At 41.3% G+C, this 17,317-nt stretch overlaps 1 protein-coding gene across 1 annotated transcript; it reads right to left on the reverse strand.

Annotated features, from left to right (window-relative positions):
- Window positions 1-765: 765 nt before the first annotated feature.
- Window positions 766-17,154, reverse strand: LOC149006216 (dual specificity protein phosphatase PHS1-like). Its single transcript, XM_089166757.1, is given in 12 exon segments — window positions 766-1,302; window positions 1,304-1,603; window positions 2,867-3,024; window positions 9,236-9,463; window positions 9,541-9,684; window positions 12,309-13,359; window positions 13,941-14,098; window positions 14,196-14,369; window positions 15,025-15,229; window positions 15,779-15,900; window positions 15,975-16,058; window positions 16,191-17,154. Coding segments are annotated over 12 exon segments (2,814 nt in total). The 5' UTR covers window positions 16,320-17,154; the 3' UTR covers window positions 766-1,241.
- Window positions 17,155-17,317: the final 163 nt, after the last annotated feature.

Raw genomic sequence — 17,317 nt, forward strand, 5'->3', positions numbered from 1 at the left:
GAGATAATGCTTATTCATTTATTTCCTGCAAGGATTTATGTCTATGGGGCCATGGCCCGGAGTTCATTTTTCTGGAGAAGGAAAAAAAAAGAAAAAAAAAGAAAAAGAGTTGTCTGGGCACATCCAAACGCTTCATGGACCAGAGGGAGATCTCACACCAATGGAGGAATCAGATTTGTCTCCTCCGTTGTCACGTTGGATGTCATGAGAAGTGCATAAAAAAGAGAATTGGAAAGTGAAGAACTGATTTAGGAAGGGTGAGAGGCAAAGGAACCCATTTGATCCATTTGATTGGTTTGATGGGAGTTTCTACCAAAATCGAAAAACAGACGCATTTAGGCTCCTGTAGCAGACCTCAACCATTTTACATGGTGAAAATTTGTCTCCAGTCTTCACAACAATTCAGCAAACAAAGAGCACTGATTCTGCAGCATATCTAAATCGCCAATCCAGAAATTAATATTAGACAACCTCTCAGGTTGGGATTTGGAAATGTGCTGACCAAGACAACTGATTATGAAGGATCCAAATAAGATTCAAGTATTTCAATACTATCAAATCAGTGTTATAAATAAATGCAGTCATCCAGGTATGCAGACTCAACAGAGAACAGAACTTTAGGGGGGGGGGGGTAAAAAAAGAAAAATGGAAAAACAGAGAACAGAACATTTCTAATGTGTCCCAAACAATGCAGTCTTCAATCGGGAAGGGGTTTTTTGGGGGTTGGGGGGGAACTAATGCTAGAAACCGTTCTGTTGTCTGAATCATGGAAAGTTTGACTAATCAGCTCTATGTTCTGGCTACTGTGCTCTTCATCAATAATAACAAATACTCAAATGCTAGATTCATCCTTCAAAATTTACAAAATCTGTCATGCCAAAGGTAAACAAAAACTACAAAAAATTTACAATTTTCCATTAAACCTCACATGCAACACTTGTCATCACTAATCAATTGCATGAACTTTCAGCAGCCCAACCTCAACCCACCCCGCCCCCCTTATCGACCCAAGTTTTGGGATTGATCGTCTAGCAAACTTCCCCATCTGTTCATATATTTGCCCCAGGAAATGCCTTCAGGTAGATAGCTTACCACATTGACTTTCTGAACTTTAATCTTCATTGATGATTGATGACACAGCTGGTTTCAGCTGATTCAAGTTGCACTCTGTACTACAGTCCATCCAGAAGCCAGAAAAATCATTTAGGGTTGAGAATCTAAAATTGAAATCCACCAAGTGATTAACCGAGTTCATCAACCATCGAATGGAACTGTTTCTGAGTTGGACTGACACTCCCGGCTCAGTTTGAGTGTGCTCAATACCTTCTGTATTTCCATTGACATAGCAGAATCCACACTACCTGAGGAGATCTTCCTGTGTGCTTTCTGCAGATGAAGCTTAAGTGAGGAGCTACTAAGGCCCACATTCTTCCCACAGATTGAGCACACCTTCATCATCGGTCTTCGCCTCTGCCATTCCATTGAAACCTTCCCATGCAGTTTCTTATCCAGATCCAAAAGCATCTTTGCAAAACCATCATTTGGCTGGGCTCGTCGATGAACCCTTTTCAGGAGAGTCCACGCTCCTAAAAGAGTATAGTTCCTGCAGAAGGATTTCAAGAATCAACATTTCAAGTGAAATATTCATATAAATAAAAATGGACTGAATTCCGTTTATAGCTCTCGAGCATACGAAGTGCCTCTCTATTTCTGTCCTGCCACAGTAAGAGTAGAGATGTGTCATTTCATTAGAGGGAAGGGAGATACATCTTCACCAATGCTCTGAGGGATGGAAATAGCATTGGTTGTGGCTGCTAGAGGATCAGGCATCATTCAGGTCCTAGATCATAGATGTGTTAACTTGCTTGGGTTGGATTGTCTTATGGCATATTGACATGGGAAGATACTAGCTAATGTAGCTTGCTTATTGCAATGAATCTGTATAAACTCATTAAAAAACATGGGGGAAATCAGAATGATAAATATATAAAAGAATCAAATATCAATGCATTTTGTATTTATACCATTGAACGAGAGTTAGGAGGTGAGCATTCATATGGTTCTTAATATTTTGAGTAATATCACAAATTTATTTTTTCAACTCATTTTCCAAGTAAATTGGCTTCATAGTGTTCTAGAAAACAACTGAATTTGTTGAGTTCGTAATGCCTCAGGTAAATTTCCAACTCATATTTGACTTGGACAATATATGACCCATTCTTGATTTTTACCTAGATATAGTTTATATGAGTCTTGACCATATTTTTCAAAAATCTGACTCCACTATGATGATACACCCAATCAAAACCTTGTTTTCCAACTAAGGAAAATCTTTTAGTAGCCAAAAGTTTACTACAAGAAGATTGTGACATTTGCTTTCTCCTTCTAAGGTGACATTCTTTCTTTTTCCCAGTGAAAATAAATCCTGACATTTTTCATAAAAATTGCATTAAAATTTGGCTGAAAAGTGAAAATCCCTTGTCTACCCCTGCATTAAATAACTTTTGGCTAGAATATGGAGCAAAAAAGTGATCTTAATTCACTATTTTGGTAACAAGAAGTTGTTCAGTTATATGAGTATATGTGCTTGAGCATAGCAGTTGGGTGACAATGAAGACATGGATATGCCTTTGCAGGATATGTTGTAGTGGGTGGAAATCTACCAGCTAACATATTCAAACAGGGACATCTTTTAGAAGTAGACATAAGACAATACGTACACCCACCTGTGGATCGTAATCTAATTTATCCTATATGGCAAATTTTAGTTTTTATATCCCAATTGTCTGATGACAGGTTGCAAATTGACAGCATCTATCTATTTGTCAGACCATCTAAGATTAATAATTCAGAATTTTATACTTACTTCCTCAACATTAAATACGCAAGAACCACTGAGGCACTTCTACTTTTCCCTTCGAAACAGTGAACCAGAACTCTCCCACCTGACTGCTCCACATGATCAATAAAATCAGAAGCTTCAGCAAAGATACTGCTAATATCTGTATCCGCATTATCACTGATCTGCACAAGTGTCCTTTTATTAGTAGCAACCAGAAAGTAGTACGCATATAGATGCAAGAATCAAGATGCTGGTCTCACATACTGATCTGCTTTTTTTGGATGAATAAATAATTATATTAAATGAAAAGGAACAAAGAACAAGGTCTTTAAGAAGAAGACCGGAAAGAAGAACTAAGACCCTAGGAGACAACAATGAGCCTGTTCCTTGGGGTATCATCAATAGGGGGGGGGGAATAGCAACCAATCTAGAAGAAACCTCAAGATAGATGCATTCCAAATCTTATCTATAGAGCGAGATTTGGAAGTCCATCTCCTAATATTTCTTTCCCACCAAAGATGGTGGACCAAGGCACAGAACACTAGCTTACCAATCCGATAGCAAATGGAAGAACCTGAAAAGTTTCTGAAAATCCAAGACCAATCTCGCCCAAAACCAAATGAACGCCTCGAACGGGGCTAAATGAAGGAAATGGCTTTTCCCCAGATGGATCTGGAGAAAGGGCAAGAAAAGAAAAGGTGTTCAAGGGATTCCAAACCAGACCAACAGAGGATACAGTTTTGGTTTACGGATATATGGTGACTAGCAAGGAAGGATTGGGTGGGGAGGGCAAGGTTTAGGGCTCTCCAAAGGGTAATGGAATGATGGGGGATGTGGTTTTTGAACCAAACCAAAGGGGGCCAAGGGGGTTTGGGGTTCTGGGGTCTAAGGAGGTTCCAGGCCGAGGAGGTGGAGAAGGGAGCCAAATGCTAAGGTCGCAGGGAGAGCTAGAAAGAGGGGGAAGAGAATCCCAAACTTGTGTGAGAAAAGGGAGAGGGCAAGGGTTCCAAGAACCATTCGAGAAGAAGGCCGACAAGGGGGTGGATTTAGGGATGTGGGAATTATAGACTAAGCGGGGACCAAAGTGGTTATAGAGAATGCCCATTGGATGCCAAGGGTCGAGCCAAAAGGAGGCGTGCGAGCCAAAAGAGACGGAAGTAGAAATAGCGGAGATGGCACAAGGACGGAGCAAGAGGATTTTCCTCCAACCCATGAAGGGTTGGGAGGCAAGGGGGCAGTCTAGAAGGAATCCGACCGGAGAAGAGAAGAGTATACCCACCTAACCCAAATAGAATCATGCTTAGAAGCAATTTTCCCGGATAAGCTTAAGCAGGCACGCAATATTAACATTGGAGATTCGGTGGATACCTAGGCCTCCTTCTGAAGTAGGGCTACAGACAGAAGACCAACTGATCGGGCGAATGAAGCGCAGGGCTTCCTGCCCTTTCCAAAGGAAGGCACATAATAAGGATTCCATTGCGCGGATGGTGGACTTGGGGATGGAAAAGATTCCGCACCAATAGAGATAGGAGGATTGAAGAATAGAGCGAATGAGGACTACTTGACCAACATAGGATAGAAGCTTACCCTTCCAAAGTTGCAATTTCTTGCGAATATTGTCAAGCATTGGTAGGCAATGGTGTCGGGTGAGCCTACCGGGGATGAGTGGGAGATCCAGGTAAACCACAGGAAAGGAGCCGGGAGAGAAACCTGAAGTCTGAAGGATGGAGGTGCGGAGCTGATCAGGGATACCGGAGAGGAAAATGGTGGACTTGTTGAGATTGACCTAAAGGCCGGAAAGGGATTCAAATTGCGAGAGAGCCGAGAGGATGGAGGATATGGAGAGGTGATCCACTTTAGAGAAGATTATGAGATCGTCAGCAAAAGCAAGATGGGTAAGGTTTAGGGATTTGCACTTGGGATGGGGGAAATGAGGAGTTGGTCGGTTTTGGTTTGAAGGATGTGGGAGAGAACTTCCAAGGCTAGAGTGAAAGGATAAGGAGAAAGAGGGCAACCTTGACGGATTCCAACTCGAGAGTGGAAGAATCCAGCCGGGGAGCCATTGGCAATGATGGAGAATTTGGGGGTGGTGATACATGTTTCGATCCAGTGGATAAAAGGGGAAGGGAAACCCATGGAAGCGAGGACATCGCTAATGAAGTCCCAACGAATGGAATCAAAGGCTTTATGAAGATCAACCTTAAGGAGAGTGGCCGGGGAATGGGAGGATCTATCAAAGCCACGACAATCTCCGCACAAAGAAGGATGTTATCTGCAATGCTACGACCTGAGATAAAAGCCGATTGATTCAGGTTCACAAGAGAAGGGAGAGTAGATTTGAGCCTATTCGCAAGGATTTTAAAGATGAACTTATAGATGAGATTACAAAGGGAGATGGGGCGAAAGTCTGAGAGAGAAGAGGCTCCTTGCTTCTTAGGAGTGAGGCAGAGAAAAGTTTGATTGACGGAGGAAAGCTGAGAAGGGTTAAAGAAGAAGCTACGGATGGCATGGACAAGATTGTTCTCGATGAAATCCCATGAAGCAAGGAAAAAACCCATACTGAAACCATCTGGACCCAGGGCCTTATTGGGCTTATGGGAACGAATGGCAATAAGGATTTCTTCCGTGGACGGGATTGCACAAAGAGAGGAAACAATAGAAGGATCAATGACTTTATTGATGAGGTTGGAAGGAAGAGGAGTGCGAGGGGGAAGAGAGGTAGGAGAGAGGAGGCTTGAGAAGAAGGAGACAATCTCAGCCTTGATGCTAGCGGGATCAGAAATGCATAAACCATTATTAGTGATGAGTGAGGGGATGGAATTGAAATTATTTCGGGCCTTGAGAGAGCGGTGGAAAAACGCAGAATTGGAATCGCCAAGGTCAAGCCACTTGATTCTGATTTTCTGGCGAAGAAAGCTTTCTTCAGAGGATAGGAGGGAAGCAAGCTCAGAGGAAAGGGACTTCTCATTCTCCCCAAGGGTAGGGTTAGCAGGGTCGTTTTGGAGGAGGGATTGGGTGAGGACAAGATTAGATCTACAGGAGGAGACCCTAAAGGTGATATCGCCGAAGGAGGAGGAATTCCAAGAACGAAGAGCTTCCTTTGTATTGCGGAGTCTATGGGCAAAGGCGATAAGAGGGAGAGAGTGACAGTAGACCGGCTTGAACCAGGCTTCTCTAATAGTGGGAGAGAAAGAAGGGTCACCGGTCCACATGTCAAAGAATTTGAAAGGCTTTGGACCAAAGGAGCTGGAAGGAGAGAGTTGGACAAAGCAAGGAGAATGATCCGAGAGGCTAGAGAAAGAGGCATGGGAAAGAGGGAAAGAGGAAAACCATGAAGGATTCACAAGGAATCGGTCAAGCTTAGAGGCAATTCTGACCACACCAAATCTACGGTTATACCAAGTGAGGGGATGGCCCGACCAACGGAGGTCAGCAATACTCGAATCATCAATGTAGGCATTGAAATCATCCATTGCGGGCAGGTCAGGGGAGCCACCCACACGCTCATGGGAGAACCTAATGATGTTAAAATCTTTACCAATGCCCCAAGGGAGAACATGAGAGGAAGAAGAGATGGCTCGGATATCATCCCAAAGAGGAGAGCGATCAATTGGGCGATTGAAACCGTAGATGACTGTGAGAAGAAAGGGAGGGGAGAGATTGCCTAGAATGCTAAGGTGCATGAGCCGGGGAAAGGAGTTGAGAAGGGAGATTTAAAATCTTGAAGGGTCCTAAAGAATCCAGATACGACCATTGATAGTTGGGGAAAAGTTAGAGATGAATGACCAAGAGTGGGCAATAGACCTAGCAATCCCGATGGGTGTTTTCCATATGAACATGAGTTTCAAGGATGGCACAAAAAGAGACCTTAGATGTTTTGATGGTGTTTTTAACATCTGTTTGTTTTCCTAGGGAGTTGAGCCCCCTAACATTCCAAATAAAGAAATCAGACATTAAGAACATGGGGGGAGGGGGCAACAATATCGCAAATGGGGAGGGGGCAAGGGGAGAGGGAGTTTCGGGTCAATGGGAGCTAAACTGGTTCAGGGAGTGGGATAGGGTGTTCTGGCGTGATGGGGTTAACAAGGATGATGTGGATGAAGAGGGTAAGTGGTTGGTCGAGGAAATGCAAAACAATTTGAAATCTGGGATTTAGTAGTGGGTTGGGCTAAGGGTTGAGATAATTGGTAAGGGTGAGAAGCGGGCTGGGGGAGAAGGCCAACAGAGGCGCTGGTCGAGGGTTGGTCTTTAGGATTACGGGAAGAAGAGAGGGCTTTGGGCGGTGATTTAATAGGTTTGTTGGGCTTAGAAAATTTTGAAGGCCCAAGAGTGTGGGAGGGAGAAGGCCCATTAGCGGAAGGAGGCCTTAAACCTTTAGAGATGGGCTTAGGATTAGAAGAGAGGGATGGTTTAGTTGAAATGGGCTTGGGCTTGCGGGATGGGTCATTGGGCTTGCGGGGTGGGTCTTTGGGCAGCGGCTTAGGGGACAAGTGAGGAGAGGGTAAAACGGTAATGTTCAAAAGGGGGTGATGGGGATCGTGGGATAAAGTGGAAATGGTGAGAGAGGGTTTAGCAGGGTTAAGGACAAGGGTTTCCAATTTATCAGAGGGTAACATAGGCGCTTGAGACGAGGAAATGGAGGCGAGACAGTCAGGGAGATTGGTCAAGGATCCAGGGCTTACCATTTCCGTAGGGCAAGCAAGAGCTAGCGAGTTCATAGAGCCTTGTGGAATAAGTGTTTGCTGGAATCAATTTCTGAACTTCAGAGCTTCCATCAGTGATGGCGACTGAGGCGGCAGCAGGAGCAGGGCTCTTCGGCAAAGAGACCTTTTCTAGGAAGTCGATAGTTCTTCGAGGATCTTTACCAGTCAGAACCATTTGCTCAGGTGATGAGGGAGAGTTCTCATGTTGAATAAGGACATTGGAGGATGTAGATATTTGAGCTGAAGAGGTGCAGGAAGCATCTTCATGACTAAAAGATGAACACCGATTACAGTGAAGAGGCACCCAATCGTAGGCAATTATTTGATCGTATTTCAGGCCATTATCATCAGCAATAGAGACAGTTGCAGGGAGAGGCCTTGAAGCAGGGAAATTCACACACAAACGAGCATAGGAGAGTCTTTCCATCCTGAGATTCTTCGAATCAGTGTGCAAGGGTAAGCCGAGAGCAGAACCAATATGATTGAGGCAGTCACAATTCCAGAATTCAAGGGGAAGACCAGGAAGGCTGATCCACATGGGAAGAGAGTTGAAGTCGACCCTGCGGAGGGGGGGAGGAGGGAGACCAAGGCTTTGATGAAGATTTGGGCCCTACCCACAGACCAGGAAGAACCTTCAAGGGCACGGGACTGGCAATCAGGGGAAGAGAAGTTGAAAAGGAAAATTCCAGACTCCAGCAGGTAAGTATCCATGAGATCAATAGCTTTCCATTGCTTTGCAAGAGATTGTTTGATAATGTTGAGGGGTGGGGGAGGGCCTAGGAATTGGTCGATGATGGCGGTTTTCCATCGATCAATACCTAAGGCAGTGGAGGAAGAAGGGCAGTGAGCAACGGGGATAGGGTTGAAGTAGGATGGGGGAACAAAAGAAAGATTTAGATTTTCAACGGAGGGGTTATTTTTGGAGAAAAGAGAATTCCAGGGTTTTGGGGAGGATTTGGAGGGTCGACGTAGGGAATAGGGAGAAAAGGGGTCGCCGGCTGCTGAGACAACATGGTTCTCAGATCATCGGCGTCAAGGGAGGGTGGGGGAGAGGAACAAGGATTGTCTTTCCTGGGGCCCAATTAGTTAACCTGATTCTTGCACTGTTGCGCGTCTGTGCACCACATACTGATCTGCTATCTATATATGTGTGTGTGTCTGTGTGACTAGCAGTTAAGAAGTGACAAGAAGTTGTCCAATGATGTTATGAGCCACATATCCAAGAAACAAGATGTTGGTTTCACCAAAGTAGATAGTGGAGAGAATTCAAGGGAAGTTTTTGAAAATTCCTGGTGGATGTGTCTTTGCTAAACTGAAAAATGTTAAGTCCGTGCTTCTTAAGTTGGATTTTTTTTTGAAAGAAGCCATGGGCCACCCAGATTCCAGAATGAGTGACTCAACCTCTATCCTGCTCTTCACATAAACCATTTTGTTAGTCAACAGACTATATAACCAGGCCAGCTGGACCATCCACCCATGCTTGAAATAGCATATGCTTTCTTCACATACACTTTAAGCCAACAACCAACCAGTGATGCGGCAAATGGTCTTAAAAAGATGTTGGAGAACATTGGCATTAGGTTTGGTTAGATCTATAACAAATGAGCCATGAGCAATCAAGCAGGCAAAATCTTAAAATAAGTAAAGAATAGTGGGAGGTAAAAAAAAGAAAAAGAAAAAAAAGCCTTACTGAGAAATTATTATATTCAAAAAGGCCAGGATATTGAGAATCTGATTGTCCGATTTCATTTGAGCACAAGCAAAGTATATGTGTAATGCCCAAATGTTGTAGTGTATATGCAGATCTTGCAGCCAAAGCTCCACCAATAAATAGGCTATAAGTGATTGAAGATGGCTTTTCTGTATTGGCAGCATCAGATATCATTGTTATTCTTTCGAGGATGTGCTCCAGTCTGACCTGTAAAAGAATCCAAGTATATTATATTTTGTTTCTTAGTCCTACCAAAACAGGACTGAAAAAATCAAGATTATTACCTTCAACTCATAAGCATCGACAACACTGTTAGAATCACCCTCAAAAAACCCTGTACTGAAATTGTTGTCCTGACACAGTTTAACTGCATCTGTCCGAAGTAATTCATTCCAGTGTTCCAATCCTTTGTTCAATTCAGAGTCAAACTGAGGTGACGTAAATAAACACCTTAGGTTAGTACAGGACCTCATTTTAACAGAGGGACAACCTGGAAGATTAGGAAGCATAGATTGACACAAAGACTACAAAATAGCCGCTGTATATACAGGAAAAGAAGAATAAGGTTTTCTTCCAATAGCTGCATAAAACTAGGTAATTGATAGGAAATGCTAAAACCTTCAAGGCATGAAAGGCACAATTTTCTAAGAAGCTCGCAATGCCATAGATTTTTGGGTGGAAGTTTCATTGTCAACTAGCAGCTATTTGCTATGAGTCATATTTTTCAATACGAGGAGCTGATCAATTTAAAGTCATGATGAAACCAAAGATGCCTAATGTAAACAGGGATACATAGCGTATTGTCAACTGAGGGGCCCACCACTCCGTCAATTGAGGTGAATTCTTACTCAAATCAAATTGGCATGGCAATGAATAGTAGAATAGGAGCACCATAAGACACCCTCCTTGCCAAAATTGAGACATGGATATGACTATAAATCTGTTCGATACAATACATCAGATGATTTCTGATTGTCCAATTATGCTTCAAATCATAACAAATCTTCAATGTGGGCCCCACAGAATGGTGAATCTTTTGTTAAAGTTAAGGGTACTTAAAAGTACATCTCTATCGTATTGTAACTTAGCGTAAAATGTTATTTTGCTTTCTACCTTTCACCTTCCTTAGCTATCTAATATTAGCATAGTAGGGCAAGGATATAAATTCTGTTTTCTGTCAAGGGAGCAATACATGTGAAAGTTTTGGGAAGAGACTGACAATATTCCACTATATTCTCTTCTTTTCCTCCATCTTCTTCAACCTTCCTTCTCCATAACTTTCCTGGTTATTTACATTTGTTAACTTCCAACTTCTTCAGTATGAAGCAAGAACTTTCATCAGTAAGCTATCATTATGCCCTGACTGATGACTGCATTCACTCATTAAACCTAAATTTATCCAGTCATACTAGTAAACAAATTGATTCAAACTTCAATTAGGAGAAATTAAAATGTCAACTTCTAACCATGGACACTTCGAAAAAGCAAATGTTCCAACAAATTTGTTGTGATACACATGAATATTGTAAAAATCAAGCATATAATTTGGGACCCAAAAAAATAATGGGGTTTTCAAAATTCAAAAGTATGTTAAATAATTATTTAAAAGTTTACAAAGTCTTGTGGCAAGGTATAACTTATATAAAGAGGAATATGTAAGCGGTACTGCATATCACCACTCAAGACACACAGAGATGAAGTGACTGGATAACTGAACTGTTCTGTGGACAATGGATATATGGAATGGCTGGGCATAAAGAGCGGAGAGGTTATCAATTGAATGAGAGGAAAATGGGACTTAACTTCACCCTTAAAAGTAGTAACCCAAATTCCTTCAATGTAATAGTCTAGATCAAACAAGCATGGAACCAAATCTAAAAGCTCCTAAACTAAGTATAAAAGGGGCATACCCAGTGCCGAAGCTCCCACACTGTGGGGTCTGGGGAAGGGACTTTCTAGGCAGCCTTAACCTTGCTTTTGCAGAGAGGATGATTCGAACCCGCGACCTTCAACGCACAATGGAGAGACTCCACCATTGCGCCAGGCCCGCCCTTCTCCTAAACTAAGTATAAAAACCATCAAAAAATGGTTCAAAAAGCTTCCCCAAACATAAATAATAGGTCTACAGCTAAAATCACCAAGTATTTCATTACTTAAAACAGAATGCCACATATTGAATCAAATGTTCTGTTTCATTTAAAAATTATAAAGAAGAGAAAATTTATTAAATATACGTTGAATTTAGAAGAAAAAAAATTCAATGGAGCTTGTACATCATAGACCATTACTGTAGTAGTCCCTTTGCAGCTAATGGTTCCCCACTCCCCACACACCAAATAATATTGAATGTTCCTTAATAAAGAAATCTATATAGCACAGGTGAGGATCTTGAGATGGATGGATTGTATGTATGACAAATAAAACTATAAATCAATATATTCTGGAAAATCTCAACAAAGACAAACAACTTCACTAAGACCAAGTGATTTAGTCCAAAGTGAAGATTGGAAAAGGAAAAAGGAAAGGCTTATATTAAATAGCTTGAAGTGGTGAGGGAGAATGTGAAATGAATTAAAAACTGCTATAGAGTAGGAAAGCAAAGCAAAACAGAACCCATACAGAAGGTCCAATTACTTTGGATAAGGCTTGGGTGAAATCAAAGTGGGCCATGACATGTTGTTCTTTATTTTTGAACATATCTTATATGTTTTATTCCATTTTAATCATCAAATTTTATTTAACATTCATCTCTTCACAAAAGCATTTGAAAACACAAGTACCTAAGAAGCTTTTACATGGCTGAACTAGCAAATCAATAAAAAAGAAATGCAAATAAAAATGCATCAGCTCATTTCCTCCAACTTTATCAAAACTTAATAAACCTCAAATTTTCTTTTATAGCATCACATATCTTAAAAATTTATCAAAATCACCAACTTGTACCAATTAGATTAAAGTAAAACTCATCCATCTTTGAAATGAAATTTATTTCCTCCACCTAATGTCATGAAACAAAAATATACCATGCACTTTCTTTTATAAGATCACATACCTTAGCAAATTTATTAAAGTCACGAAGTTTCACAGTCAGGCGCAGGCTACGAAGAGGGTCTCCACTCCCTTTCCAGAACTTTCCATGCCAGCCTTCCCTAGTGATGGGAGAAGCAGAATCGTTTTCTTTATATCCAGAAGGAGACGCCCTCTGAGCTGTTCTCTGTGATTCCAAATCACTAAGATCTGTGGGCATTTGATTACTAGCATGTTCCTTACTTCCAGGGAGCTCAGGAACCCCTGAATCATCCCTGTCAAAATCTCCTGATGAACTTTTATTCATAATAACTAAAAAAGCTCGCAACAAGCTATCCAATTTTTGATGAAGTGTCAGAAGGAATATGTGGAATCCCTGCAGGTCCCTGAGAGCTGCACGAAACCCCCTCCGGAATTCGTGGATAATTGTGGTGGGTTCAGAGTAAGATGAATCAATAGGTGCATCAGCCTCATCTGATGAAAGAGATCCGAGTTTTCCTCCTGTAAAATCAAATAGGAGGCTGGCGGAGTACTCTGCACTATTCAGCAAAAGCTCAACAAGTTTAGGATAGTTTGCTTGATCATTTGCACGTTTACAAGCAGGAGGTCTGCGAGGAATGCCAGAATCAATTGCAGCTATATGCGAATCACCAGCCTTTGCTTCAGCACATATCTGGCTTATTTGGCTCATACTGCTGGAATTTGGTGAATCTACAAGATCAGAAACATCTGAACTTTGAGATATTAGTTCATGGTTAAGAGAGCCTAATTTAATATCTGCTGATTTGACCCTTCTTTCTTTCTGAAGAGCCCTGATTACTCTTGGCCTGTACCGACGGTTTGCCGAATCGAAGGCTTCCTCCCATGCATCCAGATTTGAAAAAGTCTCCTTGTCACTATATAATAGATTTGCAGGATTTCCCCGCCAGTGGAGCTGACGGCAATGGAGCCTATCTTCATTTCTGATGACAAGGTCCAACATCAAGATCCTGCCAAGGGCTGCTGCTGTTCTTTCAGCAGCTTCCTGTGAATCAAATGCATCCAAGCTTTCAAGCAGAGGAGATCCATGCACATAACTGCAAAAACATACCAAAGCTTTTAAGTTTCTTAATGACAGCTAGTCGTAATATTCAGTAGTAGGCAGCAGTATTAGCATATAGTGCCTTCCCAACATGAAAATTCATTGCAACATCTGCCTCACCAGCCCATATTTCATAAGGGGTGACTGGAGAAGTAAATAGTTAGATCACAACCATGAGATCTTCTACGAATTGGGTTTTGGTTATATGCGCTCTACCATATGCCATTCATCTGACATATGGAGCTTAATGGCCAGTGCATCATGTTTGGGAGAAGCTTATCCTTCTAATTAGTCAACTTAACAATTTGAACAATGTTGAGGCTGATATCCATGTTTCTTTCTTGAGTTGCTCCCTGGTAATTGTTGTATCAGTTTTTCACACCTTGGAGGTCTTTTAGCCAAAAGGTCAAAATCTCAAACCAGTTAGGTGACTAATCTAGGTGGGTGTAAGCTGGTTGAGTGATCTGTCCACCCACCCCACATATCTTCTCATGAGAGGCAGATGAGGAAGGAAGCATGAATTTTGTACTTATCAAATAAAACCATGACCACTTATAGATCAGAATTGGTTTGCACTTCATGAAAAGAAGACACCGGCTCAATTCAAGAGCTTCCAACAACTCTGAACATGTAACTTCAACTTCATCTCTCTCTAATAATGCCACATCCCTTGCTTTTTCTGCTGCATCCTTGATCTGCTGCCATTCTGGGCTAGAATTATGAATAACTCTTACCTGCAATAGTAAATCAAATAGTTTCAGGAATGGAGTTAAGAATTGTACTCCTCTGCAAATGGAGTGAGCAAATAACTGCTGAAGTGGAATACAGAACTTGTGGAGTGCAGACTCCTAGCCATTTAGCAAATTCATAACCTAGACGTTCTGACTGAGTTGCCATCCTAGAAGAGGATATCTTTATGACAGCTGCCGCTTCTTTGGGCAACTCATCATTATAAGGTCTGTTAAATAGAGCAATGAAAACAACACCGCCAGAATTCACGGTAACCTGTATCCAATGAACAAACCATAGATCAGAGGGAAGCTAATTCTTTGTTTTGTGTTATCAAAGAGGAAAAACAAAGTCTGGTTTTTAAGTAGTCTGAAAGCTTGCATTCTTCTTGAAGCCTTTGCTGGACCATCTGGACCATCTACCATGCAGTTGCCCTCAGAGTAGAAGTGAAATATTGCTCTAGATCATGTATGTGATTTTTCATAGGTATTAGCTGATTTAAAGCTCAAACAGTGAGTTAAGTAAATGAAACAAAAGTCAGTTCTTGCACCTCCAAAGGTAGAATAATATTTCCAGTTGTTTTTGAGAATGCCACCAAGTAATCAAAGGAAATAGTTATCATCAATTCATCACTGCCAGTATTGTTCTCTGATCATTCCCATAGGTCCTTGAATGCCTTGCACCAATGAGTTGATCCATGTGGTCGGGCTGATTAGCCCACCACATGCCAATGGTCTTCGAATCATTCTAATGAGAAAATTAAAATCTTTACAAAATGCAATTCATAGAATACATACACCTCCTATAAAGGACCCCTAAATTGGACTGTTTAGAGTGTTGATATGTCAATTTTAGAGTCAAAGGGGTGCGGAGATCTGACAGAGACATGAGATACAGGCTTTGCATAAACAGAACCTGGGAGACAACATACTTCAAGAGCTTTATTCATTTCATCCTCAGATTGTTCTGCACTACTATTGTGTTCAGCATGGTGTAGTGAAATGAGCATGTCCCAAGAAAATTCACTTGACTCGATGTCCAGCATGGCAGCCTTCCCAAGTCTTTCCCACAAATTGATATCTGGATCTTGATGGCAAGGGAATGAACTTTTGTTGTGGATAACTGATTCCCCTGCACTGTAAAAGGAAGACAGATGACATCTAAGAAACAAGGATACTTACATTTTATTTATTTATTTTTGTCTTTTATTGAGAGGATTCAGGAACCCTTTTTCTAGAAAGAAAGAAAGTGAGGGGGGGGGGGGGGGGAAGGTTAAGTGTGGGAGGTGTTAATTGTGGCATCTGAAGCACATATCAAGTAGCTCTACTGATTTAAACAGGAGTAACTTACCATAATGATGTATGATGTATATTCCTCCCTAAACTGACATTATAGGATGCAACAGCAGGAAGAACCCACAAGGAGGACGTTCAAGCAGCATCCCATTTGTTTGACCTACTAACATAATTTACAACTATAACCGTGTTTTCAGTCATAACAATGTAAACATGGTGAACCCATCAATTTTTTGGGGAAAACACAAACATCAATGGCATGATATCAACATTTGAATAACAGAATCACTCAAAAGCAAAATGGGATGAAGTAAACCAACAAGAGTAGGTCTAGAATGCGTGTGATAAATTTGGATACGATATATAAGATGGTAATCCAGAAACACTGACCCTGATGGCATAGTTTCAACTCTAGGAGAGGGGTATCTCCCACTGCGTTTGCGAACTGACTCCAGCCATTGAGTGAATCGATAAGCCGGACCTGCCGTAATGTCACCCAGCAGGAACAACACCTGAAACCCAATAAAAGAAATGAACATTGGGCGTTGCACTTTTTTAACAAAGCTCAAACTGAAGTTGTACTCACACGAGACATAACGGTAATTGGAGTTGGAAGCTCTGTGTTGACCTGCGAGAGTTTATTATGCTTATCTTCCTCTCTGTCCTGCAACTGCAGCATTACGATAAATACCAAAAACTTGTGCATTTCATGATGGAAGCATCTCAATTATTTGATTGATCGATTGGGAGTCACATATGAAGGACAGTGAGCGTGATTTGTTAATCAAGGATCGGGTGATACCTGAATTGTGTTGCTCCGGGCTTCTTCTGGGGCTCCATTGATGATGATTACAGTTTTCTCCTTTTCTTCTTGAGCCATTTTCCCCTCGCTCCCCTCTTTAATTTTCTTTGTTGCCTCACTTCCCTCCATTTTCTTCCGATGACTCGATCAAAGCAAGGAGGAACGTCAAAAACTGAATTTAAAAATGGGAGAAAGGATGTTGGTCCCTCAACCTATGTAACAATCTTCTTTTTCCTCTCAAGCGATTCATCTATAAAATTCGAATACCCAATATTCCTAACCACAGAATCCGGAAACGTCGATAAGCTTCTTTCCTGCCACGCTCTTTGTAAGTCGTTACACTCCTACGAAGAAGCGCTCAATGCGCATAAACTGAAGATTATAGCCTCAGAACGGCTTATGCCATATCCTGCACGGCTACAATTCTCCATGTCTTCACAAGTTATGTTGGAAAATAATTCCTTTCTCTAATCTCCAACAAAAAGACTTCTTCCCCCGCCATTCACCATTGTCAAAGCAGTTTATCAGTTTGGAAAAGCGCAAGAACAAAAGAATCCCAATTGACATTTCAATGCTATAACATTGACACTCTTACTGTTTTGGACAATTCAAGGTTTAATGTGTCGTTAGTTGTGTTTGGTGTGTATTATCAACAAATAGCTTCTTACTTGCAGTAAGTCGTGATAGATGAAGCAGGAATTCATGTTCAGTTCACGGGTTGGATAAAGTAGTCTTAACCAACCTACAAATTTGGAGAGAGAGAGAGAAACAAACAAACAAACAAACGAGTGCCGTGCAGGAAAAATGCTTCTTCTCATGGCCAGGTAGTAAGTAGTAACCACTGTTTAAGATACGCTATCCCAATCCTTCTTTAATCATGGAGAAAGTTGACAAGTGGATGTAGATCAAAATTTGCTAGTGCCTTTTTTTGACTTACACTTCCAATCCCTTAACTCTTGCCTTGCTGGTGTTGAAACTTAGATTTAAGAGACATGATCACATGAAGATGAAGAATATAAGAGAATTAGAAAAGAAAAAGAAAAAAAAATACAGATGTAAATGCTTTGGTTGTAATGTGGAATATATGTCTACGGTTGAAATTATCATCTCTCAGTGTTTCATTGTTT

This window comes from Hakea prostrata, chromosome 8 (genome assembly GCF_041222555.1).
Source record: "Hakea prostrata isolate BN-2017 chromosome 8, UWA_Hpros_2, whole genome shotgun sequence".
NCBI classification, from domain to species: Eukaryota; Viridiplantae; Streptophyta; class Magnoliopsida; order Proteales; family Proteaceae; genus Hakea; species Hakea prostrata.